Raw genomic sequence first — 24971 nt, 5'->3', positions numbered from 1 at the left:
GTCAGCAAAGAAAATGGCACGGCCGAGGACTTCAATACGTCAGAGCAAGGAGCGACATGCAGTCAGCCTTCACATCACTGCAAGGTCATGTTATCGTAATTACTATAATGAAAAATTAATAATGGCATCAATGAGAAAGAAAAGAATTAAGGAAGACGTGTACACAGGCATCGACTTTCACTTCAGCTTCTTCACCACACTTTTACCATAGTGACTGAATGAGTTTTCACAGCTGCCATCTAGAGCTGGCCATTGATTTTTTTTTTCATTCAGCCAGGAGGCTGTTGGGTTTAGGCCCCCCCCCCTCCCACAACCAAGGTGAATAGAGGAATCCTAGTTGGGATATTGTATTCTGACCGTAGGGTTCCTCAGCTGTGAGAACCTCAAGACTTGCCAATTCCTTTCTGACTATACCATCCTTGAGCCTTACCGATGCCATTCTGACTAAACCATCCTCGAGACTTACCGATGCCATTCTGACTATACCATCCTCGAGACTTACCGATGCCTGACTATACCAACCTCAAGACTTGCCGATGCCATTCTGACTATACCATCCTCGAGACTTACCGATGCCTGACTATACCAACCTCAAGACTTGCCGATGCCATTCTGACTATACCATCCTCGAGACTTACCGATGCCTGACTATACCAACCTCAAGACTTGCCGATGCCATTCTGACTATATCATCCTCGAGACTTACCGATGCCATTCTGACTATACCATCCTCGAGACTTACCGATGCCTGACTATACCAACCTCAAGACTTGCCGATGCCATTCTGACTATATCATCCTCGAGACTTACCGATGCCTGACTATACCAACCTCAAGACTTGCCGATGCCATTCTGACTATATCATCCTCGAGACTTACCGATGCCTGACTATACCAACCTCAAGACTTGCCGATGCCATTCTGACTATACCATCCTCGAGACTTACCGATGCCTGACTATACCAACCTCAAGACTTGCCGATGCCATTCTGACTATACCATCCTCGAGACTTACCGACGTTGATCAGACTATACCATCCTCAAGACTTGCCGATATCATTCTGACTAAACCATTCTCGAGACTTACCGATGCCATTCGGACTATACCATGTCGATCTGACTAAACAATCCTCGAGTCATGCCAATATGATCCTTGATGATGCCGTTCTGACTAAACCATCCTTGAACTTTGTTGATCATATTCACTCATCGCAAGTCTGTCGGACTGAAATCAATGGACTCTCTGCAGTGTCCACTGACATGAAGCACCTACACTGTTCCTGTTAGCCAGAGACCACGGGGTAGAGACCACGGGGTAGAGACCACGGGGTAGAGACCACGGGGTAGAGACCACGGGGTAGAGACCACGGGGTAGAGACCACGGGGTAGAGACCACATGGTAGAGACCACGGGGTAGAGACCACGTGGTAGAGACCACATGGTATCAGCGGAGGCTTTAGGTCACATGATGGAAGCCAGGAAGGTGGCTAAAATGTTCCCTATCAATTCCTGTGAATTTTACGGAATGGTCTGTGATAAATGTGCGGTTTCAGGTTATTGCATATTTAAAACAGAAGTCTACCCTAAAAGTAAAATACCTGCATCTATAGACACCCACGATCTAACAGTAACCTATCTAGACCTGTAAAGAATAAAATTGCTATACATACTTTTTAACCGATCCAGTCTCCAGCGGCGGAAGCTCTTCAGGACACAGCCAACAATAGCAGTAAAACGAATGGGGAGGGACGTCACCCATAGAGTTACTACGGGGCTTCCGTTGTCGGCTGTGTACTTTGCACCCGCCTCCACAGGGAAGCCACAGCTGACAGCTCAGCATGGGATCGGCTTCGGGAAAGCTATGTATACGGATTTCTACTTTACAGGGATAGATAGGTTAGTGTTAGATTGTGGAGCTCTGCAGATGCAGGGATTTCAGTTTTAGGGTGGACTTCTACTTTAAACTGTTTAATATAATTAGTAAAAAGAAGCAATAATTACCTGCTTGTTCTGTAAACTTTCCCACTTCGCTTTCCTCTTCTCTGCGCTGCTTAAAGGAAGAGCTTTCCCCTTCTGGTTCAGGTGGCGTGGTGTCAGCAGGTTTAGTCTACAAGATATCATTGGAACACGCATTTTATTTTGAAACCATATAAATTAGAGACGGCTAACAACGCTGCCTCTGCCGCGCCGAATTTCCAAGAATTGGTGTCAGCCCTGCATGACTTCTCTACTGCTGGACCACAGAATGCCTCTCCTCATGTTAGGGAGATGAGGAGGGGGGGGGGGGTTCCGTAGTCCGGCAAGTAATAACTCCCTAACACCCAGGAAGTTGGGTGCTCACTCATCTCTGGCAGGCATTTTTCTTTTGGAAAACCCATTTGAACCACCCATACTGTAGGTACCCAATACAATGCGTACATAACCACCCATACTGTAGGTACCCAATACAATGCGTACATAACCACCCATACTGTAGGTACCCAATACAATGCGTACATAGAGGAATCAATCTGCAAGTAAAATGAAATTCATGGCTGCATTGTAATCCTCCGAGACATTTTCTTATGATTAAAGCTGAAGATTAATCTGCATATATTTTGCCTTTCCTTATTTTACTCCTTTTCAACATTCAAATGAAATTTGTAAATACCCGTTTTCATTATTACCTTATTTTAGACCCAATGACACCACTAGGTCTCTGTGCTTCTCTACACAATGCACACAGAGTGTGGCTGGTGGGAGGGGCCAGCAGGATACTGTACACAGCTTCCTGAAAACATCAGGGCACCCAGCCCTCAGTACGCCTCTCCACAGTCCTTCATCCCGATGCAAAGGTTTGCGGGTGGTATTATGCAAATATTAAAACACCTTGAAAGAGGGACATCAGCCAAGTGTTGGGGAGCTGGGGGGGGGGGCAGCCCCCTCTCTCCTCTGATTGGCTAACTGACTTTGACAGGATGGGAGCCAGTGGCATCGCTGCTGTGCCTCAGCCAATCAGGAGGAAGAGTCCTGGATGACCGATGCACTCGTGGCCATCGCTGGATAGAGATGGGGCTCAGGTAAGTAAGGGGGGAGCTACCCACAGAAGTCTTTTTATCTTAATGCATTAAAGTGGTTGTAATGCATTATGTGCATTAAGATAAAAGCCTGTGTGCAGCTCCCCCCTAATACTTACCTGAGCCCCATCTCTATCCAGCGATGTCCACGAGTCCCTCGGTCCTCCGGGACGCTCCCTCCCGATTGGCTGAGACACAGCAGTGGCACCACTGGCTCCCATCCTGTCAAAGTCAATTAGCCAATCAGAGGAGAGAGGGGGCTGGGCCGGCCGAACCGCTGCTCTGTCTGAATGAACACATGTGACTCGGCTCGGGTGATATGGGGGCACTCGACAGGAGGGAGGGGCCAGGAGCACAGAAGAGGGACCTGAGAATGAGATCAGGCTTGCACTGTGCAAAAGCAACTGCACAGAGGAGGCAAGTATAACACTTTTATTTTATTTCTATAAAAATAACAAAACAACGAGATTTTACAATCACTTTAAGATATAAAAAAAAAAAAACTTCTGACTTTACAATCACTTTAAAGCAGCGTTCCGCCCCAAAAAAGTTAAAAGCCAGCAGCTACACATACGGCAGCTGCTGTCTTAGCAATAGGACACTTACCTGTCCTGGTGTCCAGCGATGTCAGCACTGCAGCTGCCGTTTCCATCAGCTGTCGGGTGCCGCCACTGCCATTGCGGGTAAGAGTACTCGGCAGTGTAGCCTTATGACATCACGGCGAGAACACTACTGCGCATGGCTCCACTCCTCTCTACTACTGGCTTCGCAGCAGGGGGAGGAGGAGGAGGAGGAGGAGGGAGTCCCACGGTCATGTCACAGGTCGTGGCCTGGACTCCTGAAAATAGGAACAGGAAACCTGTCAAAGACAGGTATCCCGTCCCCCCCTCCCCCCCGAAAGGTGCCAATTGTGGCACCGGAGGGGGAGAGGAGACAAATGAGCAGAAGTACCAGTTTTGGGTGAAACTCCGCTTTAAAGTGACACTAAAGGTTCTTTTTTTTAATACATATTATACTTGCCTCCACTGTGAAGCTCGTTTTGCACAGAGTGGCCCTCTTCTGGGGTCCTCCGGCGGCTCTCGCGGGTCCTCCCCACATCAGAGAACCCCCTAGGAGAAGCGCTCTCCCGGGGGGGTTTACCTTGCGGGCGCACTCCCGAGTGCAGCATTCGGCGTCCATAGACACCGAATGAAGGACTAGGCATCATTGGATTTGATTGACAGCAGAGGGAGCCAATGGCTGCGTTGTTATCAATCTATCCAATTAACAGCCGAGAACCCCCTAGCAGAGAGGCAGCGCGTCTCCGTGGGACAAGTTTGAGGGTTCAGCTAAGTAAAACGGGGGGTGGGGGGCCCGGTCACTGACAGGTGTTTTTTCACCTTAATGCACAGGATGTATTAAGGTAAAAAAACAAAAAAAAAAAAACAAACACAAAGGTTTACAACCCCTTTAATGAGTGAATGTCATTCTGGAGGAGTGGCCATTACTAGGCAGGTTGTATTTGCATGCAGACCACCCCCCTAGGTAATGCCCACACGTCATGCTGAGCCACCTTGTTTACAAAAATACAAACGAAAGGAGCTAGGAGCAGTCAAGCTGAGAAAGAAAGTGCGAGATGTTAGACCTCCTCCAGCCAGTAAACCAGGCAGGGGCTCTAGTCCGACTTGTTGCAGCTTCTAATGGACGTTGAGATATGCGCACACTGTGCAGGGAAATCAGAGAAAGTCTAAAGGAGAGGAACCTGTCCAACTGTGCAAGACTGATAGTAAGGCTGGAAGTGGATTCCATCTCAGACCTGAGTCTCCTTCACACTATCCTGAATAAGTGACCCCCCCCCCCCTCCAAATACCACTCATCTCAGCAATATAAATCGGCCTGTCTGGGGAAGCGCGCGGCTCGCTCACCTGGACGACGTGTGGTCAACATCCAGAAGGGGCTGGTTGAGGTTTGTCAGGTCGAGGTTGTATTTTGTTTTGTAATATTCAGCAAAGGTTTCATATTCTGGGGAAGGGAATTTACTAAGTGGAGTAAGATCAGTGTAGACGTCGGCAACGTAGAATCGATGAGGCTGATCGAAATTGCGATATCTGAGAAGAGAAAACAAGTGAGGTTTATGAGGAAAGTGGCACAGACTTTCTTCTTACAGCTAACAGAGCAAATGGTCTTCTAACCCCACACACATTCACAGCCGAACTCCAAGCAAATAGAAAAATGAATCTAATTAAAAAGGACAATTAAGCCCAATATATTGCAGCTTACAGTCCTTGTATGTGGTGGCTGCATTTGTTTTCTCTTTTTTTTTTTTTTTAACCACTTGCTGAGCGCCCTATATGGGCTGGCAGCTGTGCGCTGGATCACATACATAGGATCCTGCACTTTCACCTGCAGGTGGCGCAAGCGAGTTGTTGGTGGGCGATTATTCACAGCAGAAGCTGAGCTGCAGGTGCTGGACACCCACCGATCATCAGAGACTCAGAACGGAGATATGCCTATATAAACAAGGCAGATCTCCATTCTGACAAGGGGGGGGGGTTTGTGTTCCTGCAAATGAAATCCATGTCTTACCCTAGTGAAAGGGCCTCCCACAGTCCACAAACACTGGCTAGGCACACAGTTAACCCATTTATCACACCTGATGTCATTAGTACAGTGTCAGTGCATATCATCATTGAATTCGTGTCACTGGTTCCAGCAAAGCGTCAAAAAGATCAGTTAGGCCCCATTCACACTTGTGCGACCTGAAAGTCATGTGATTTTGCAGAGATTTTAATGCGACTTTAACCACTTCCCGACCAGCGCACGACGATGTACGTCGACAGAATGGCACGGGCAGGCATATTGGCGTACAGGTACGTCCAATATTTAATGCCGCCCTGCCATCGGGAGCGCGCCGCCGGCGGCGCGCTCCCGCGCTGGTCGGGACCCCCGTGAGTCCGGTCGCGGGACCCGGGGACTCGATCGCCGCGGGCATCCCCGCGATCGTCTCACAGAACGGCCGAATGGAGAAGTGCCGTTGTAAACATTTCTCCATTCTGCCTAGCAACTAGTGACGCTGATCTCTGCTCCATGTGATTGGAGCAGAGATCAGTGTTCACTAAATGAAAGCCCAGCCCCCCCACAGTTAGTAACACACCCCTAGGAACACTTAACCCCTACACTGCCACCCACTGGTTAACCCCTTCACTGCCAGTGTCATTTACACAGGAATCACTGCATTTATATAGCACTGATTACTGTATAAATGACAATGGTCCCAAAAATGTGTCAAAAATGTCCGATGGGTCCGCCATAATGTCGCAGTCACAATAAAAAATCGCTGATCGCCATTACTAGTAAAAAAAAAAAAAAAAAATTATTAATAAAAATGCTATAAAACTATCCCCTATTTTGTAAACGCTATAACTTTTGCGCCAAAACAATCAATAATCGCTTATTGCGATTTTTTTTACCAAAAATATGTAGAAGAATACGTATTGGTCTAAACGGAGGGAAAAAATATTTTTTTTATATATTTTTGGGGGATATTTATTATAACAAAAAGTAAAAAATAATGTGTTTTTTTCAAAATTGTCGCTCTATTTTTGGTTATAGCGCAAAAAATAAAAACCGCAGGGGCGATCAAATACCACCAAAAGAAAGCTCTATTTGTGGGGAAAAAAGGACGTCAATTTTGTTTGGGAGCCACGTCGCACGACCGCGCAATTGTCAGTTAAAGCAACGCAGTGCCGAATCGCAAAAAGTGGTCGGGTCTTTGACCAGCAAATTGGTCCGGTCTGCAAGTGGTTAAGCAATGCCTGTGTTAACATGAGATCTATGGACCTCAAATAGCATCAAAGTCGCAGGGACTACTTTGAAGTCGCTGTGACTGGAAGTTGCGCAGATAGGAACAGATAGGAACAGTACTCGTTGGAAAACATGGGGAACGACTCGTCATGCAACTTTGCAGTCCCAAGTCGCACAAAGTGTGAAAGGGGCCTTAGAGTTCCAGATGCCTGTTGCGTAAATCAATCTCTTGTTGGGATTTTTTACTTTTACCAGACATGTAGCAGAATATATATATCGACTTTATAAGGAAATTCGATTTTTTATTGGCTATGTTTTATAGCAGAAAGTAAAAAAATAGTTTTATTTTCAAAAATTGCTGGTCTTTTTATTAATGGCACAAAAAAATAAAAATACCACCAAGAGAAAAAAATATTTGTGTGGGGGGGGGGGGGGAGAGATATATATATATATATATATAAAAAAAGGGCTACATTTAATTTGGGTACAGTGTCACAATTGGCCAATTATAGTAACGCAGTGCCCATATGTAAAAAGAGGCCTGGTCATGAAGGGGGGGGGGGTAAATCTTCTGAAGGGCAAGTGGTCAAAGTGGAAGTAAACCCTCATTTTAATGCCAAGGAAGCTACCACCTTGCCCTCTGATCTGCAACTGCCATGATGCCACACATGTGATCAGTTAGGTCACCGGTCATTGGGTGGTTTGACTGACAGTTTGGTTGAGAGTACAACCGATGGGACGGTTACATTTCCAACACAGGGCGGAAATATAACTTTTCTAAGGCCCCTTTCACACTGACGTCCCGTTCAGGCCCGCCTGTCAGTTTTTCAGGCGGACCTGAACGGGTGCTCCATAGAGCTCTATGGAGCGTCGGATGTCAGCGGTGACATGTCCGCTGACATCCGACCCGCTCCGATCCGAAAAAGTGTGACGGAGGAAAAAGCTATTTTTCCATCCGTCTGCGGATCGGATCGGATGACGACGGGCACTGCGGTCCGTCGTCATCCGATCTCCCATAGGGGAGAGCGGCGCTGTGACAGGTCCGTCCCTGCACAGTGTGCGGAGACAGACCTGTCATCTCCCTGCTCAGCGGGGATCGGCGGAGTGATCCCCGCTGAGCAAACGGACATCCACGGGGCGGATCAGAACTGATCCGCCCCGTGTGAAAGGAAACTGTTAAATCAATGGGTTTACTTCTGCTTGAGGCTGGGTTCACACCGCTGCGGGTGAGAGATCCGAATGTGATTCGCACCGCACTGCAGTGCAAATCACATCCGATCTGTCTGTGCGATGGGAGTTCAGCCATACAGATAGTATACAGATAGTATGGCTGAATTCGCATCGCACCCGCCGCAAACTCGCACAGGACCCTTTTTTTGGTCAGCAGCAGAATCGGATCGCATGGGTGTTGACACCATGCGATCCGATTCCTGTCCGAGTTTGCAGATCGCACTGCGATATGCGGACTGGTCTGGGGGTGTCATTAAGATTTCATTGACACTCCCAGCAGTCCGCATAAGGCAGTGTGAACTGCCGGCGGGAGGCATGCGATGCGGGAAAAGGCCGCGGATTCGCGGCGTTCCCGCATCGCTATGGTGTGAACCTAGCCTTAAGGAATAGACAAAGCCCCTTTCTGAAATCCCTCAATACTATAACCAAATAGCATTGTTTCTAATAGAAAATACCCCCCCCCCCCCCAGGCTCTCACCTTGGAATGATCACTGCATCTTGGTAGTCTTCCAGCTTGAAGATGAAGGGGTTCTCCGGGGTATACTGTGTACTGGGGATTCCAGTACGCGCTTCCGATTTTTCAATATCTTCCACAAATGTAAAGTCTATGTCCAAAGTGCCAGAGCCGTTAACTGCGGGAGAAGAGGGGGATAGATCGGGGGGGGGGGGGGAAAGGTTAGATCCAACGTTTTCCCCCCACAGAAAAAAAGGCTGCAGTTAGGTTCTCTGGATTTGGCTATGAACAGAACTGCCTATGACGACAGGACAGGGGTCCTGGGCTGCCCGTGGGAAGACCACTCACCAACATTGAGAGGTAGAACGCAGTAAGCGGCGTCGGCCGCCGTAGGTTTGAATTCTAGTGCAGGTTTCTCCAGGCGAAGGATGTGCGAGAAGATGTATTGGTGGAGCCGGGTGATCAGCTCCAGCTGCTGCAAGGTCAGAGAAAAGCCGGACTTTTTCAGCTCGATGGATATGGTTACCTCCCCGGACCGTGTGTAAACGGGGAAGTGGGGAATCTGCAAGACATGCCAAAACCAAAAAAAATATTTAAACTTGAAAACTGCTTTATTCATTAAAAACAGTTGGCTGAAAAACCTATGTGAACTATTACGCGTTCAACAGGTCTGAAAGTGCTTTCAGCTGCTACAAAACCCCTCCCCCTCTCCAGCCTACCAGTGCCTGAAAGAGGAAGTAAACCCTAATGGGTTTACTTCCTCTTTCATTCCCTGCAAAGGCAAAGCATAATGGACTACTATGCATCGCATCGCATCACATCGCATGGTAGCCCATTATGTGTCACTTACCTGACACAAGAGCCAGCGAAGTCACCGCTGTCCCCTGTAGTTCCGAGTGTCCATCTTCTTGGTGGGTCCCCGTGGGTCTCGCTGCTCCGGCGCTGTGATTCGCCGGAGCAGCGATGACGTCACTCCCGCGCATGCGCACAAGAGCCGGCACTCGCGGCATCTTCGCCATTGACGAAGCCACGCTCAGTGCGCCTGCGCGCCGCTGTCTACGACGCATGCGCCGTAGACAGCGGTGCCTGTCTTCGGGCAAATATCTCCTAAACCGTATAGGTTTAGGAGATATTTCTTGGACCTACAGGTAATCTAGGCTTACCTGTAGGTCAAAGTGGTTTGTAAGTGTTTACAACCACTTGAAATATGTTATACCCAACGATGCTGGCAGTCCTGACCTTGGCCTAAATTCTTGTGTATAAACAGAAAAGTCAGTCCTACTACCCATACACCACATAGATAGAGCTCTCAGGTGCTCAATCCACGGTCGATGGCTGAGTAGAGTAATGTAGAAAAAAATTATCCGCACTCCGGTTGTTGCTCTTAAAATGTCTTCATTTTATTAAATAGCCACAGTGAACAAATGCAGATTAAGTCAGTTGACGGGTTTAAGCCTATAAGGCCTTAGTCATAACCCATGACTAAGGCCTTATAGGCTGAAACGCATCAACCGATTGTGTACGGACTTACAGAGCCAAATCCAGTTGGCCAAGTCAAACATAGCATTTCTTCCATCAGAGCTATTCACCTAAAATGTGACCCCCCCCCCCTCCCAATTTATCTGCCCTGCTTCCTTGTCAGGGCTGGCTTAGCACTTCCTTCTCTGAGCTGGCAAATCAGCTGTCGGATAATTACCAGCTCTCGCCTCTCCCCACAGTTACCCAGCTGTCCCTGATCCTGCTCGTCTGACCTGCCTACGTAAAGCTGTCCAGCTCACTTCATCTCTGCCTTCGCCTTGGTCACATCACAAGAAACCATCTCCTGCGGTTCTGTTTAGACTGGCTTGCTGTCATCCCTTCTGGCTCCTTATCCTGCTTGCTGTTCCTCCACTTGGATCCCTGACTTCTGGCCTGGCTGATTACCCGATCTGGTTATTGAACTCTGGACTGGCTGACTACTCGATCCAGTTACTGGACTCTGGCTATGCTTTGACTACGCTTATTCTATGTACCTTTTTATTTTTTATTAATAAACAAGTGTGATTTAATTGTACTTCTGTCTCGGTCTGATTTATGGTTTCTGTCATTCCCTCCTATAAGCCTGCCAACAGTCCCGACGATTCCCTCCACCGCTTTGCAGCACCAGTCCCCACAGTTCCGGCTTCTCCTCCTCTCCCCTCCTGCCAGCTTCAGGTGCTGCAGAACCACCAGGAGATTTAACTATCCAAACAGATACAAACACCCCCCGCCCCCTGCGACCTCCTCTTCACTGATCCCCCTGACACCCTCCTCCTTGCAGCACCGCTGGCCGGCTTCTCATTCTACTCCTCCTGCAGCTGCTGCTGGGGGCACATGACGGCATCCAATAAAACTTGCGATCATTTTTTATTGTAAATCTAATTTCTTCATCAATTAAGGCCAATATGTATTCTGCTAAATCCCAATGAGCGTATACTGATTGGTTTGCTCAAAAATGATCACGTCTACAAAACTACGGGATATGTTTATCCCCTCATTTATTTACTAGTAATGGCAACGATCAGCGATTTTTAGTGGGACTACAACATTGCGGCGGAAAAAAAAAAAAATTATAAAAAAAATTAAATAAAAAAAAAAAATCGGACACCTGACACTTTTTTGGGGACCACTGACATAACAGTGATCAGTGCTAAAAATATGCACTGTTATAGTACTAATACTGGCAGGGAAGGGGTTAACTCCAGGGGCGATAAAAGGGTTAAGTGTGTTCCTAGGACAGTGATGGTGAACCTTGGCACCCCAGATGTTTTGGAACTACATTTCCCATGATGCTCACCTATTCTGCAGAGTGTATGAGCATCATGGGAAATGTAGTTCCAAAACATCTGGGGTGCAAAGGTTTGCCATCACTGCCCTAGGAGGTGCTTGCTTACTGTGTGGGGGATGGACTGACTGGATGAACACACAGATCAGTGTTCCTGAATTAGCAGGAAGATCATTGTGTTCATCCCTGACAGATCGCCAGTCTGCCTTTCTGGGGAGTGATTGCGGACGGCCGGTGGACGTCGCATCCGCCAGACCTGCTGATTGGCACCCCTCCCCCCCCCCCCCCACCGGCTAGTGCACAAAATGATGTACAGGTATGTAATTTTGTGCAATAGAGCCAACCAACCACGACTGACCACAGTGTGTGTATATGTGTATATATGTATATATATATATATATATATATATATATATATATATATATATATATATATATATATATATATATATATATATATATATCTATATCTCTATCTATCTATCTATATATATACACACACTGTGGCCAGTCGGCAAGTGGTTGACAAAACTTACAGCTGTAAGTGAAAAAAAAGTAAAATATGGTGCCGCCATCCGAGTTTAAAAGTGGAGCAAAGTGGCAGCCAGTGAAAGGGTTAACCACTTCAGCCCCGGAAGAATTTACCCCCTTCCTGACCAGAGCACTTTTTGCAATACTGCACTGCGTCGCTTTAACTGACAATTGCGCGGCCGGGTGATGTGGCTCCCAAACGTGACATCCTTATTTTTCCCACAAATAGAGCTTTCTTTTGGTGGAATTTGATCACCTCTGCGGTTTTTATTTTTTGCGCTATAAAAAAAAAAGCGCGACAATTTTGAAAAAAAAATTTTTTTTTTTAATTTTGCTATAATAAATATCCTTCAAAAATATATGAAAAATTTTCCTCAGTTTACGCCGATACGTCGTCTTCTACATATTGTTGGTAAAAAAAAAAATCTAAAAAAAAAAAAAAAAATCGCAATAACCGTTTATTGATTGGTTTGCACAAACGTTATAGCGATTACAAAATAGGGGATAGTTTTATGGCATTTTTATTAATAATTTTTTTTTTTTTTTTTACTAGTAATGGTGGTGTTCAGTGATTTTTATCGTGACTGCAACATTGCAGTGGACACATCGGACATTTTTGGGATCATTGTCATTTACCGTATATACTCGAGTATAAGCCGAGATTTTCAGCCCCTTTTTTGAGGCTGAAAGTGCCCCCCTCGGCTTATACTCGAGTCACCGCCGTCTGCCTACCCGATCAGCGTGTCGTGCAGACAGACGGCGGCCATTCCACTGTTCAAAAGCCACGCCTCCCTGTCTGTGATAGGCGGAACACTCAATTTCCCAGCAGTCAGTGGTCCGCCTATCACGGACATCCGCTCATCCTCATACTACGGACGAGGATGAGAGGATGTCCGTGATAGGCGGAACACTGACTGCTGGGAAATTGAGTGTTCTGCCTATCACAGACAGGGAGGCGCGGCTTTTTGAATAGTGGAATGGCCGCCGTCTGTCACAGACGAGGAGAAGAGGTGCGGCGATCCTGGCATGGCCGCCGTATGTTTTTACATGCAGATCGCTGCAGAAGGACACAGGCTGCAGAAGGACAAAGAGGCACAGGACACAGGTGGGATGGACACAGGTGGGATGGACACAGGTGGGATGGACACAGGTGGGATGGACACAGGTGGGATGGACACAGGTGGGATGGACACAGGTGGGATGGACACAGGTGGGATGGACACAGGTGGGATGGACACAGGTGGGATGGACACAGGTGGGATGGACACAGGTGGGATGGACACAGGTGGGATGGACACAGGTGGGATGGACACAGGTGGGATGGACACAGGTGGGATGGACACAGGTGGGATGGACACAGGTGGGATGGACACAGGTGGGATGGACACAGGTGGGATGGACACAGGTGGGATGGACACAGGTGGGATGGACACAGGTGGGATGGACACAGGTGGGATGGACACAGGTGGGATGGACAGGCATGTCTCACCCTCGGCTTATACACGAGTCAATAAGTTTTCCCATTTTTTTGTGGTAAATTAGGGGCCCTCGGCTTATATTCGGATCGACCTATACTCGAGTATATACGGTATACAGCAATCAGTGCTATACAAATGCACTGATTCCTTTGTAACTGACACTGGCAGTGAAGGGGTTAACCACTAGGGGGCAGTGTAGGGGTTAAGTGTGTCCTAGGAGAGTTTCTAACTGTGGGGGGGCGTGGCTACGAACGACACATCAGTGATCACCGCTCCTGATCACAGGCAGAACGGGGAGATGCTTTTTTTTACATCAGCATCTCTCAGTTCTTCCTCTCCGTGAGACGATCGCGTGGCGATAGAGTCCGGGTTCGCCCCGCTGGCCGCTTCTTAAAAGGGCAACAAACAGGTACGTTAGTTTGCCTGTACGAGCCCTTCTGCCGACGTATATCGGCGCGAGGCTGGCGGCAAGCAGTTAAACAGCTAAAGGGGCCTTTCAAACCCCGAAACGCGTCGGGTGCTGTGGATCTGCATGCTGTAGAACAAAGAAATAGCCAGCGTTACCTGAGGTATGGGTTTGGCAGTCAGGATGCCGAAGCACCTCTCTGTATCTTCAGGAGGGTAAAGCTTCCGTCTCCTGAAGTTCAGTTCATCCGGTAATGGCGTGGTCAACACCATTCCTATCACATACAGGTAACATGGCTGTCCCGGCCTTGGATAACTGTTCCGAAGACAGTCGGGGATCTAAACCGGAAGGAAAAAAAATAATAAAGGGTTAGTTCATTATAAAAGGATTCTCTTCGGCGTACATTCACAAAAAAAAAAAAAAAGACCAAGAAAAAAAAAAAATTCAAGACGTTCCCACAAATGGGAATACACAACCAGAGAACTGCCTACAAACCAGACAAATTCCCTCTACCACTGGGGCGATTTCTCTTCACTTCCTGCCCTGTACACACAACAGGAAGTGAGAGGAAATATGTTGGCGGCTCGCTATATAAAACCTGAATAATAATAATATTACAATAATCTCTGAACTGGGGGAAATCTCTTCAGCTGCCACCAGAACAAATAATTTCCCCAATGGGGAGACAATTAAAAATTGGGGTTCTAACCCATCACCACTATTCAATACCAGGCCCTTTTACCCCCCTTTCTGCCCAAGGCCAATTTTCAGCCCTCTCACTTCAAATGACAATGGCGCGGTCATGCTACACTGTAACTCATATGACATTTCTTATCATTTTTTTCATACAAATAGAGATTTCTTTTGGTGATAGTTAATCATCGCCGGGGTTTTTTTATTTTTTGCTAAACAAAATAAAACAGAAAGTCCAAAATTTTGATAAAAAAAAAAAAATTTAAAAGTTTTCGTTTTAGTTATAAAATTTTGCAAAGAGGAAATTTTTTGTCCTTCACCGAGCAGGCTAAACGCGGACGGGCACCCATGAGGCTAAACGCGGACGGGCACCCATGAGGCTAAAGGCGGATGGGCACCCATGAGGCTAAAGGCGGATGGGCACCCATGAGGCTAAACGCGGACGGGCACCCATGAGGCTAAAGGCGGATGGGCACCCATGAGGCTAAAGGCGGATGGGCACCCATGAGGCTAAACGCGGATGGGCAACCCATGAGGCTAAAGGCGGATGGGCACCCATGAGGCTAAAGGCGGATGGGCACCCATGAGGCTAAAGGCGGATGGGCACCCATGAGGCTAAAGGCGGATGGGCACCCATGAGGCTAAAGGCGGATGGGCACCCATGAGGCTAAAGGCGGATGGGCACCCATGAGGCTAAAGGCGGATGGGCACCCATGAGGCTAAAGGCGGATGGGCACCCATGAGGCTAAAGGCGGATGGGCACCCATGAGGCTAAAGACGGATGGGCACCCATGAGGCTAAAGACGGATGGGCACCCATGAGGCTAAAGACGGATGGGCACCCATGAGGCTAAAGACGGATGGGCACCCATGAGGCTAAACACGGATGGGCACCCATGAGGCTAAACACGGATGGGCACCGATGAGGCTAAACACGGATGATCACCGATGAGGCTAAACACGGATGATCACCGATGAGGCTAAACACGGATGATCACCGATGAGGCTAAACACGGATGATCACCGATGAGGCTAAACACGGATGATCAATTCTCTACTTATCAGTGTAGATGTCCCCTTTTACTCTGGCCAGTTACTGGCTCTCTCCTCACACAGTCACAGCGTGAGGAAAGGAATGCCGATAACCAGCAAGAGTGTTTACATCGTGATTAGCTGCGATTGACCACATGGTAAGAGCCGCTGTGATTGGCTCTTTACCCCAATCCTGTGATCAGCTGTGTCACAGAGCACACTGGCTGCTATCATGGGAGGATGTCGACACCTTCCTAGAACTGGCTGTCATTTTGCTATAGCGCAAGTGGTTGAAAATAAACAAAATAATCCCCCCCCCCCCCCCCCCCCCCCCGCCCCGACAGGAAAGAATGGGGATTCCTCACAGCTTTAGGATAGCACTGTCTCCTCTTGGTGGAGCCAGGCCGGCCTGGGACGCTGGTTTCCTCCTCATCGTGAAGGTCGAGCTCCTCCTCGTATTTAACAGTTTCCTTGCCAACGGGCATCAAATGGTCATCCAGTTCACCTGAGAGGAAGAAAAGGTTGTATTCTTTATGATTGACCAATCTGAAAGAGTATTGATTACGAGCTTTAAATCAGAATTAAAAGCTGTGGAAGCTGAACCCAAAAATGTCAGGCAGGGGATATAGTCACTAATACTTCATGTTGTTCCTTTGCAGATGATCTCTTCTCATGCCTTGTTCTGCATGGTGTCTGTGTGTGGAGGCAGCCATCTTGGTAGAGGGCAGGGCTTTGTTTCCTCATGTCAGAGCCTCCAGCAAGGAGAGCAGTGAGCGCACTTTAAAACACAGTTGTTGCTACTCAACCCCCCCCCCCCATCTAACCTAACTTCCCCCTCTACATATTCATACATATCTCAGACAGCAGCAGTGTTTACATCCAATATCATGGCTGCCCTGTACATTACGGCCCCCCGTAGACATCTACGAGACCACCCCCCACTTCTGCAGTTTGTTTAAACCAGGGGTGTCCAAACTTTTTCCAAAGAGGGCCCAGATTTGATAAAGTGAACATGCATGAGGGCCGATCATTGTGCCTGACATTCTTAGAACCATTAAAATTCAGTCTAAGTGTGTTATTTCGAGCACTAATACACGGCCCAACAAGAACTCTCTTGCCTTTGCCGCGCTCGTTCCCGACACACAGACGAATCCTCTGCTCTTTAGGGGTACCGTTAATTCTTAATGGTACCCCACACATTGGAAAACGTGGGGTGCTTTTGGTGCAGCGCAATTAAAAACAAAAAAAAAAACAAAGCTTGGGGACTTCTTTCCCTGCATTTTTGTGGGTAGGGAAGTCCATTGAAATGAATGGGCTGCCCTACACACAGCCACACAGATGTGAACCAAGGGCTTGTTCACATGTCAGGTTGGAGGGGCAGTAAAATCACATGGTTAAAGCGGGGTTCCACCCTAAAGTGGAACCTCCGCTGATCGGATTCCTCCCCCCCCCTCCGGGTGTCACAATTGGCACCTTACAGGCGGGAGGGGGGTGGAGATACCTGTCAAAGACAGGTATTTACACCCACGTCCGGGCATAGACTACCGTGGGAGTCTACGCCATTTCCTGCCCTGCCGCGCTGTCTGCTGGGACACACACGGGTCTCAGTGACAGCGCGGAGATTTCCTATTGCGCTGCGCGACTCGCGCATGCGCAGTAGGGAACCGGGAAGTGAAGCCGATTCGCTTCACTTCCTGATTCCCTCACCTAGAATGGCGGCGGCAGCAGCCGAGAGCCGAGCGATCGATCGGCCTCGGCTGCCGGCATCGCTGGAACCCGGGACAGGTGAGTGTCCATTTATTAAAAGTCAGCAGCTGTAGTATTTATAGCTGCTGGCTTTTAATATTTTTTTTTGGTGGAATCCCTCTTTAAGCTGTTTTTACCACCCCCCAACTTCTCCCCTTTAGCTGCAGAGGGAGCAGTTGGAGGTGTACACATGCTGTGGCTGCAGCTGGAGGTATACCCAGGGTGAATGGGCCTGCACTTAAAGCGGGAGTCCGCCGTTTTTTTTTTTTTTTTTAAAGCCAGCAGCTACAGCTGCTGACTTTTAAAATAAGGACACTTACCCGCTCAGCGCGCCCGCAATGTCGGCACCCGAAGCCGATCTCTCGATCGTCACTCGGGTGCTGCCGCCGCCATCTTAGGTATGGGAATCAGGAAGTGGAGCCTTTCGGCTTCATTTCCCGGTTCCCTACTGCGCATGTGCGAGTCGCGCTGCACAATAAGGATGGTCCCCGCTGTCTCTGGGATCTGTGTGTTTCCCAGCAGGCAGCGGGGGACATTCGGAAAGGGGCGTAGATCTACGCCCCTTTCCTCAGAGAGCTATCCCGGAAGTGGGTGCAGTTACCTGGATTATCCAGGTAACTGCACCCCCCTCCCCCCTGAAAGGTGCCGATCGTGGCGCCGGAGGGGAGGGGGGAGGATTCCAATGAGCGGAAGGTCCACTTTAGGGTGGACCTCCGCTTTAAACTACCCGCAACTGTGTGGATTGCACAGTTGCGGTATAGTGATGCTGCATTTACAGTCTTAAAACAGGTGGTGGAGGCAACATAATGGCTCTTTACCGCCTTTCAAATGCCTGAAAAGCAATCTGTGCATGGACTGCTTTTCAGAGGAATAGCAGTCCTGACTGCTATCACACACAAGCCCTACAAAAGCAGTTCTGATGGTACAGGAACGGGGGGTGCGGATTAAAAGTAACATACATACACACAGACACATGCACACAGAAATTCAGACACACATACACACACACACACACACACACACACACACACACACACACACACACAACACACACACACACACACACACACACACACACACACACACACACACACACACACACACACACACCCCAATGAATAAAGCCCTTTTAAAGCGGAGCTCCACCCTAAAGTGGACCTTCCGTTCATTGGAACCCTCCCCCCCCTCCGGCGCCACAATTGGCACCTTTCAGGGGGGAGGGGGGTGCAGGTACCTGTACAGTACAGGTATCTGCACCCACTTCCGGGATAGCTCTCTGCGGAAAGGGGCGTAGATTACACCCCTTTCCGAAAGTCCCCCGCTGCCTGATGGGAAACGCACAGATCCCAGAGACAGCGGGTCCTTCCTTATTGCGCAGCGCGACTCGCGCATGCGCAGTAGGGAACCTGGAAATGAAGCCGAAAGGCTCCACTTCCTGATTCCCATATCCAAGATGGCGGCGGCAGCACCCAAGAGACGATCGAGAGATCGGCTTCGGGTGCCGACATCGCGGGCGCGCTGGACAGGTAAGTGTCACTATTTTAAAAGTCAGCAGCTGCAGTATTTGTAGCTGTGGCTTTTTTTAAAAAAAAAAAAAAAAAAAGAAAAAAAAAAAAAAAGAACGCGGACTCCCGGCGGACTCCCGCTTTAAAGCGAATCTAGCTTCTAGCACAGTACTGTACCTTTCCGGCTTCCTCATTCAGCCGGGTACTGCACTGTAGGGGGAAGCAGAGAGCACAGCACACACCTCCCCGCACTTTACTTTTCACTTTTGAAGCTGAAGGAGCGTCTCACAGTGCCGGGGATCGGGCTCATCTGACAGCCCTCATCCCGCGGCACACTGGTTGAGAAAGGCTGGTTTAGACAGCCAGACGGGGCCATTCAAAACCATGCTGGGATTGGCCCGCAGGCCGGACTTTGAACATGCCTGGTTTAGACACCAACGGAGAAAGTCCTCACGGTCATGGCTGCCCTGTGCATTACAGCCCTGTAGACTTCTATGAAAACGCCCCCCCCCCCCCCCCTTCCCTCTGGCTTTCGGAATACAGACTCATAAAAGTAAGTCTATGGGGCACTAATATACAAAAAGCAACCAGGACAAAAAGACTTGCCCCTTTGGGTATAAACATACAGCAAAACCACGACTGCTGGACAGAGGCAAGTATGGAGGAGGAGGGTGGATTAGACAGGTATAAAGGAGCAAAAAAAGGATAAAAACACACTTAGTTTTAAAAGTGCATCAATCCTTTATTACTTCCCCACTATAACCCAAACACCAAAATCAAAATAAGGGTCACAACCAAGCGGCGGGAATAGTCTTTCAGGGATTCACTGATCCAAATTTTTCTAATAATCACACCTGAGAAGAAAATGCTTACCGATTTCATGCAGCTTCTTACAGCATATGAGGGCCACCGCTCGCTCAGCAAGCCTCGCACAGCTCATGGGAGGACCCTGCAACAATGACGCACAATGATGTTGCTGGTGAACAACAGTCAAGAACTTAAGAAAAAAAACAAAAAAAAAACAAATGCCCTATTTCCTGCAGAGGAAGGGAGGAGGGGTGGAGGGGCAGCATCGACCTTGTGAGAGCGAAGGTCCACTTTAAAACGCATATTTTGGATTCTCCGTTTACCCATTTTATTCACATTATATATTAACCCCTTCCCGCCGAGCGTACGCAGATCTGCGTACTCGGCTTCCGGGGGTATACCGGGATGATGCCCCCGCACCTGCAGGCATCATCCCGGTACCGTTTTTTGCAGCAGGCGATTGGCTATCCAGGCATAACAACCGATGCGGCTAAAAGCCGCTCGGCTGTTATGCCGGAGGAGCGGGAGGGGGCGTCCCCCCCCCCTCCCGCCGCCTCTCGCCGCTGTTACCGGTGCTCCCGCTCGATCGGGAGCACCAATCAGAGATCCGACGCCTCCGGCTGCTGCGGAGGAACTGGAACGAAGCCGTAATCGTAAGTCTCCTCATCGTAAACACGGAAGCGACGTCATGACCTCACTTCCCGTTTACTCGGCTGCCAATGGCGCCGGTTTTAAAAAAATATACGGTATTCAGAATCGCCGTTTTCGGCGATCTGAATACATTTGAAGTGTAAAGGAGGGGTGGGGGGTCTTTTAGACCTCCGATCCCTCCATAAAGAGGACCTGTCACCACCTATTACTGTCACAAGGGATGTTTACATTCCTTGTGACAGCAATAAAAGTGATCAATTTTATTTTTTATTTTTTTAAACAATTTAGTCATTTTAAAATAAAAAAAAATAAAAAAATTTTAAGCGCCCGCCGTCCCCGCGAGCTCGCGAAGCAAAGAAAACGCATACGGAAGTCGCGCCCGCGTATGTAAACGGTGTTCAAATCACACATGTGAGGTATCGCCGCGATCGTCAGAACGAGAGCAATAATTCTAGCACTAGACCTCCTCTGTAACGCTAACCTGGTAACCGTAAAAATTTTTTAAAGCGCCGCCTATTGAGATTTTTAAGTATACCGTACTTTGTCATCAATCTACAAGTGCGCACAATTATAAAGTGTGACATGTTTGGTATCTATTTACTCGGCGTAACATTATCTTTCACATTACGCAAAAAAATTGGGCTAATTTTACTGTTTTTTTTTTTTTTATTATTCATGAAAGTGACCCTTTTCCCAAAAAGTTGCGTTTAAAACACCGCTGCGCAAATACCGCGTGACATAAAATATTGTAACAATCGCCGTTTTATTCCCTAGTCTCTGCTAATATATATAATGTTTGGGGGGTTCCAAGTAATTTTCTAGCAAAAAATATGGATTTTAACTTGTAAACACCAAATTCCAAAAATAGGCTTAGTCATGAAAGGGTTAAGTTACAAGGAGATCTTCACCGGGCAGCCATGCTCAGTCACAAAGCCTTTGCAGATTTAAAAAAAAAAAAAAAAAAAAAAAAAAAAAAAAAAGCGCTCCATTCATATTTCCTACAAAGCGTGTAATCGGCTTGCTCTATATGTCTGTACTCACAGCTCCAGCCATTTAGAGGAATAGATACTCGGTCATAGGAATGAAGAAGACAAGAGGTCCGCATATGCGCAGTATAGCTTGAAGTGGCCATGAATTTTTTTGAAAGCTGTGCAGGATCTGGACGCAGAATGAAGCTGAAGGCATTTTACTTCCACGGGGAGAAGAGTTAGAGCAGGAGTCCCCAGCCCCCCGGACCGGTGCTGGTTCGTGGCCTGTTGCTGACTGTGATCTCCACAGGGCTATCACAAACCATGGTTGCCGCTGGCCTCCTGCTGTGCAGCCATGCCCGTGTGTGTCCTCTCCCGAGTCCCCCTTTCGCCTGGCCAACAATATCATCCTATCAGACAGGGCAGGAGGAGCTGCAGATAGGAATGAAGAGCTCCTCCTGCCCCACTGATAGGATGACATCAACCGGGCTGCTGGGAGGGGGATCTGTGGGACCGCCAGGTAACGGGGCATCTGTGGGACCGCCAGGTAACGGGGCATCTGTGGGACCGCCAGGTAACGGGGCATCTGTGGGACCGCCAGGTAACGGGGCATCTGTGGGACCGCCAGGTAACGGGGCATCTGTGGGACCGCCAGGTAACGGGGCATCTGTGGGACCGCCAGGTAACGGGGCATCTGTGGGACCGCCAGGTAACGGGGCATCTGTGGGACCGCCAGGTAACGGGGCATCTGTGGGACCGCCAGGTAACGGGGCATCTGTGGGACCGCCACGTAACGGGGCATCTGTGGGACCGCCACGTAACGGGGCATCTGTGGGACCGCCACGTAACGGGGCATCTGTGGGACCGCCACGTAACGGGGCATCTGTGGGACCGCCACGTAACGGGGCATCTGTGGGACCGCCACGTAACGGGGCATCTGTGGGACCGCCACGTAACGGGGCATCTGTGGGACCGCCACGTAACGGGGCATCTGTGGGACTGCCACGTAAAGGGGCATCTGTGGGACCGCCACGTAAAGGGGCATCTGTGGGACTGCCACGTAAAGGGGCATCTGTGGGACTGCCACGTAAAGGGCATCTGTGGGACTGCCACGTAAAGGGGCATCTGTGAGACTGCCACGTAAAGGGGGGATCTGTGAGACTGCGACGTAAAGGGGGGATCTGTGAGACTGCGACGTAAAGGGGGGATCTGTGGGACTGCGACGTAAAGGGGGGATCTGTGGGACTGCGACGTAAAGGGGGGGATCTGTGGGACTGCGATGTAAAGGGGGATCTGTGGGACTGCGACGTAAAGGGGGATCTGTGGGACTGCGACGTAAAGGGGGATCTGTGGGACTGCAATGTAAAGGGGGGATCTGTGGGACTGCAATGTAAAGGGGAGACACTGATGTAAAGGGCGGGGGGGGCACTGGGGACACTGCTATAGTGGCCCTTTACAGTGCAGTCCCCTTTACAGTGCATTCCCTGTTACATTAATGTCAAGAGGACTGTACAGTAATGTAAAAGGGGCTCTGATGTGAAGGGAAACTGAGGACACTGTGGGACGGCTTTAGAGGAAGAACTGTGAGGTAAAGGGGGACTGTGGACACAGATATAAAAGAGATGGGGGCGGCATGGTGTGAAGGGGGCTGAGGACAGGCTTTACGAATATCCCATGGACCCGTCCATTACAACCACCACCCCCCCCCCAGCCCAGCCCCCACCCCTCCCAAGGAAAAGCGCCCGCCATGATACTGATCGCTGGGGGGGGGGCCAAAAAGGGTGGGGGCTGCCGCGTTAGAGGATAACTTCACTAAAAGGTCACAAAACAGTATCTGTGCGCATGACAGTATAATCTTACCAGGTACTTACAACAATGGGGGCTCTTAAAGGAGAGTTTATTGGAAGGTAGAGAGTAGCGCGATAGGCGCCTTCGTAGCTTTCTCGGGTTTTACACTTCGGAGCGAGGTGGGTGAAAGGGTCGCTGGGTAACCGGGCACAATAGCTGCAACAAACCCAGAAATATAAAAACAGAGGTCAGTCTATCACGGAACAGACAGTAATAAACATCGGAGAATTTCCAATACATTCTTTATACAGAGTCTGGGGTTGGTGATGATCCTGAAGCTGAACGAGAGCCAGGGGGTATTCTTCCTTCAATCTTGGGGCAATAGCCTGAAACCAACGCGGGTCTGTGTTGACGGGTCAGTTAACCACTTGCCGATCTCCGCACACCAATATACGTTGGCACAATGACAGCAGTGGGCAAATGGGCGTACCTGTACATCCCCTTTAATTGGCGGGGCTAGCGGGTGTGTCCATGTGCACGATGTCCGCCAGAGACCGCGTCACGGTGCCTCAGAACGGGGGAAGTGCCTATGTAAACAAGGTATTTCCCTGTTCTGCCTTGTGTCATGACAGATCACTGCTCCCTGTCATCGACAGCAGTGATCTGTCATGTCAGTGGTAGCGCCCCCACCCCCCCCAGTTAGAATCACTCCCTAGGACACACTTAACCCCCTTTATCACCCCCTAGTGTTTAACCCCTTCAATGCCAGTGTCATTTATATAGTAATCAGTGGCTAATTATAGCACTGATCACTGTAGAAATGACATTGGTCCCAAAACGGTGTAAAAAATGTCCGATGTGTCCACCATAATGCTGCAGTCCCGACCAAAAAAAAAAAAAAAAAAAAAAAAAAAAAAAAAAAAAAAAAAAAAATCGCAGATCGCGACCATTACTAATAATATAAAAAAATAAATTATAATAAAAATGCCATAAAACTATCCCCTATTTTGTAGATGCTATAACTTTTGTGCAAACTAAATATACGCTTATTGCGTTTTTTTTTTTTTTTTTTACCAAAGATATATAGAATACATATCGGCCTAAGCTGAGGAAAAAAAATTGGGGTTTTTATATATTTTTTGGGGATATTTATTATAGCAAAAACTAAAAAAATATTGAATTTTTTTCAAAATTGTCGCTCTTTTTTAATTTATAGTGCAAAAAAAAAAAAAAAAAAAAAACGCAGAGGTGATCAAATACCACCAAAAGAAAGCTCTATTTTTTGGGGAAAAAAAAGGAACGTCCATTTTTGTTTGGGTTGCAGGACCGCGCAATTGTCAGTTAAAGCAATGGTGCCGAATCGCAAAAAAATGTTCCGGTCAGGAATGGGGGTAAAATCTCCCAGGGCTCAAGCAAGATAAACAAAAACGCATCTCCCCGTTGAAATGCATTAAAAATGCAGCCGTGTTAAGTTTTGGATGCAATTTTTGAGTCACATGACCCATGAAAAACACCATAAAGAGGGATTCCGCCAAAAAAAAAAATATTAAAAGCCAGCAGCTATAAATACTACAGCTGCTGACTTTTAATAAATGGACACTCACCTGTCCCGGGTTCCAGCGATGCCGGCAGCCGAGGCCGATCGATCGCTCGGCTCTCGGCTGCTGCCGTCACCATTCTAGGTGAGGGAATCAGGAAGTGAAGGGAATCGGCTTCACTTCCCGGTTCCCTACTGCGCATGCGCGAGCCGCGCCATGCAATAGGAAATCTCCGCGCTGTCACTGGGACCCGTGTGTGTCCCAGCAGACAGCGCGGCAGGGCAGGAAATGGCGTAGACTCCCACGGGAGTCTATGCCCGGAAGTGGGTGTAAATACCTGTCTTTGACAGGTATCTCCACCCCCCTCCCCCCTGAAAGGTGCCAATTGTGACACCGGAGGGGGGGAGGGTTCCGATCAGCGGAGGTTCCACTTTAGGGTGGAATCCCGCTATAAGCACAGTAAAGTCACGGTAAAAAATCAATGTAAAAATCACAGCAAAAATC

At 48.5% G+C, this 24971-nt stretch overlaps 1 protein-coding gene across 1 annotated transcript in view; it reads right to left on the bottom strand.

Moving 5' to 3' along the window:
- Positions 1-24971, bottom strand: part of DICER1 (dicer 1, ribonuclease III) — a 90781-nt gene that overhangs the window by 32099 nt on the left and 33711 nt on the right. The window contains exons 9-16 of the mRNA XM_077466709.1: positions 23013-23145; positions 19589-19664; positions 15830-15969; positions 13899-14078; positions 8871-9084; positions 8547-8700; positions 4960-5142; positions 2001-2106 (exon numbers count right to left, since the gene is read on the bottom strand). Coding sequence (XP_077322835.1) covers positions 2001-2106; positions 4960-5142; positions 8547-8700; positions 8871-9084; positions 13899-14078; positions 15830-15969; positions 19589-19664; positions 23013-23145 — 1186 coding nt within the window. The remainder of the gene's footprint in view (positions 1-2000; positions 2107-4959; positions 5143-8546; positions 8701-8870; positions 9085-13898; positions 14079-15829; positions 15970-19588; positions 19665-23012; positions 23146-24971) is intronic.

This window comes from Lithobates pipiens, unplaced genomic scaffold (genome assembly GCF_037356315.1).
Source record: "Lithobates pipiens isolate NorthernLeopardFrog02 unplaced genomic scaffold, aLitPip1_a1.2 Scaffold_37, whole genome shotgun sequence".
Classification (NCBI taxonomy): domain Eukaryota; kingdom Metazoa; phylum Chordata; class Amphibia; order Anura; family Ranidae; genus Lithobates; species Lithobates pipiens.
The sequence above is the reverse complement of the archived record's forward strand: the minus strand, read 5'-3'. Positions and strand labels throughout refer to the sequence as shown.